Below are 1,707 nucleotides of genomic sequence, written 5' to 3'. Positions count from 1 at the left end.
CAAGGGATAATTAAACATTCACATACATAAAACAAAAGATAACAGAGTATGGAGTAACACACTATAATATACATCATGTTACAGAAGTGGCTCAATTATATAAGCATATAGCTATAGTACAGCACCCCTAAGTCAGTGACTCATATAGTATGTACATATATGTACATAAGACGCCCCAGGGCCTGGCCTGACCAAAAGCCCCTAAGCTGGCACCCAGGCTAGCCTAACTCTATGATATGCCTATTCCCTCTAATCATGCTAACAAAAGTGAGGGAGACACTCTAATGTACTGAAGTTAGACTAGGCGTCTCAAAAAAATCTCCTCAATCCTGGTCCATAGTACCTCACGGAAAACAACTGGGCGAATGGTAATGCTCGCCTACTGGCGCCTCGCCTGGCTCATCGTCATCCCTATCAGAGGAGATAACTATGAAGTTAGGATCTTCCTCTGGATCTTCTTCTTCCTCGTCCTCTTCTTCTGCTGGAGTGATAGCAGAGGAACCACTGCTGGCCACAGGAACCATAAAAGGATAGCTACCAAACAAAATACAGTCGGGAGAAGGAGGTGGCGCCTCCATGATCTGATCATACTCATGTCCCTGCTGCTCATCAAAGACAGGAGGCTCGATCGGCTCAGGTAAAGGATCAAGCTCGGGTGGCAACACAGGAACACCCCACTCATCAAGGACAAAAGGTGCAGGAGGTGACTCATGGTTAGGCTGGGCAGGTATAGGCTCATCAGGTAGAGGAGGTTCAGGTGGAGGAGGATAGTCAGGTGGAGGTGGCATCTGCTCCTCAGGATGAGGTATCCTAGGTCCACCAGGGTGTAACCAAGATAAAGGAAAATCATAGGGTGCATCAGGATTAAAGTATACTGTTCTAATAGGGTACTGGAAAGGTCTACCATGAACTACATAATTACGGATACGAGGTACCGCACAGTAGATGTAATACTCGACGCGCACCGGGTCCTCGTGGATGTACGGTGGATCAATCTCGTAGAATAGGACTCCTGTGTCCATCTGTAGAGGTGTAAGGGGTAAGAACTGGGGAGTTCTTAGTAAGGTCGGGGTTTACAATTAAGTTCATTTATAATGTCTGTGGTCATAGAAGTATAAATAAATGTAGAGTAATATGTACATAACAGCAACATAAACTAACACATGAACAAGAGAGAAAATAGGAAGTAAATGCACATTCACACATTAATATGCAATCACATAGTTATGCTCAAACAAACAAGGAATAGAAACAGAACACAAGAAGATAAGCAATAAATAATGCACAAACAAGTATGATGCATGTCTGTCCCTACTGCAGGTAATGAGCTCATTTGTCGGCTTCGACCCGCACTCGACGCAATCCGACCCTCCAAGTCAGATAGGGCCTTCCCAGAACTTAATCCCAGATTAAGTACCGCATACCCTCTACCAAGTGCTCTCGACTTGTAGGGCTGGTATTTGCTCAGGTCTCAATATACCGCAGGTATGCAAGTCAAGCCTCTACCAAGCATTCAGCTTGCAGGGCTGGTACTACTATACCGCAGCTTGTCTGGGAAGCAACATCACAATACGGGCGTCCCCGCACAACATTCACAAGCATTGCCTGAAGGCTCAAAATTCACATATAACCATACTTTTCATCACTTAGAAATCATCATAAATCAAGCATTACAACATCACAGAAAGTTCATTTTACAATTCTCTA

General features: G+C 44.4%; 1 protein-coding gene across 1 annotated transcript; it reads right to left on the bottom strand.

Annotated features, from left to right (window-relative positions):
* Nucleotides 1-344: 344 nt before the first annotated feature.
* LOC107484674 (leucine-rich repeat extensin-like protein 3) lies at nt 345-1,022 on the bottom strand. Its single transcript, XM_016105222.1, has one exon. The coding sequence runs from the start codon at nt 1,020-1,022 to the stop codon at nt 345-347; it is 678 nt and encodes a 225-aa protein (XP_015960708.1).
* Nucleotides 1,023-1,707: the final 685 nt, after the last annotated feature.

This window comes from Arachis duranensis, chromosome 4 (assembly GCF_000817695.3).
Source record: "Arachis duranensis cultivar V14167 chromosome 4, aradu.V14167.gnm2.J7QH, whole genome shotgun sequence".
Taxonomy (NCBI): Eukaryota; Viridiplantae; Streptophyta; class Magnoliopsida; order Fabales; family Fabaceae; genus Arachis; species Arachis duranensis.
The sequence above is the reverse complement of the archived record's forward strand: the minus strand, read 5'-3'. Positions and strand labels throughout refer to the sequence as shown.

Coding starts and splice junctions, on each gene's coding strand:
- LOC107484674 (XM_016105222.1), bottom strand. CDS start 1,022: ATGGACACAGGAGTCCTATTCTACGAGATTGATCCACCGTACATCCAC.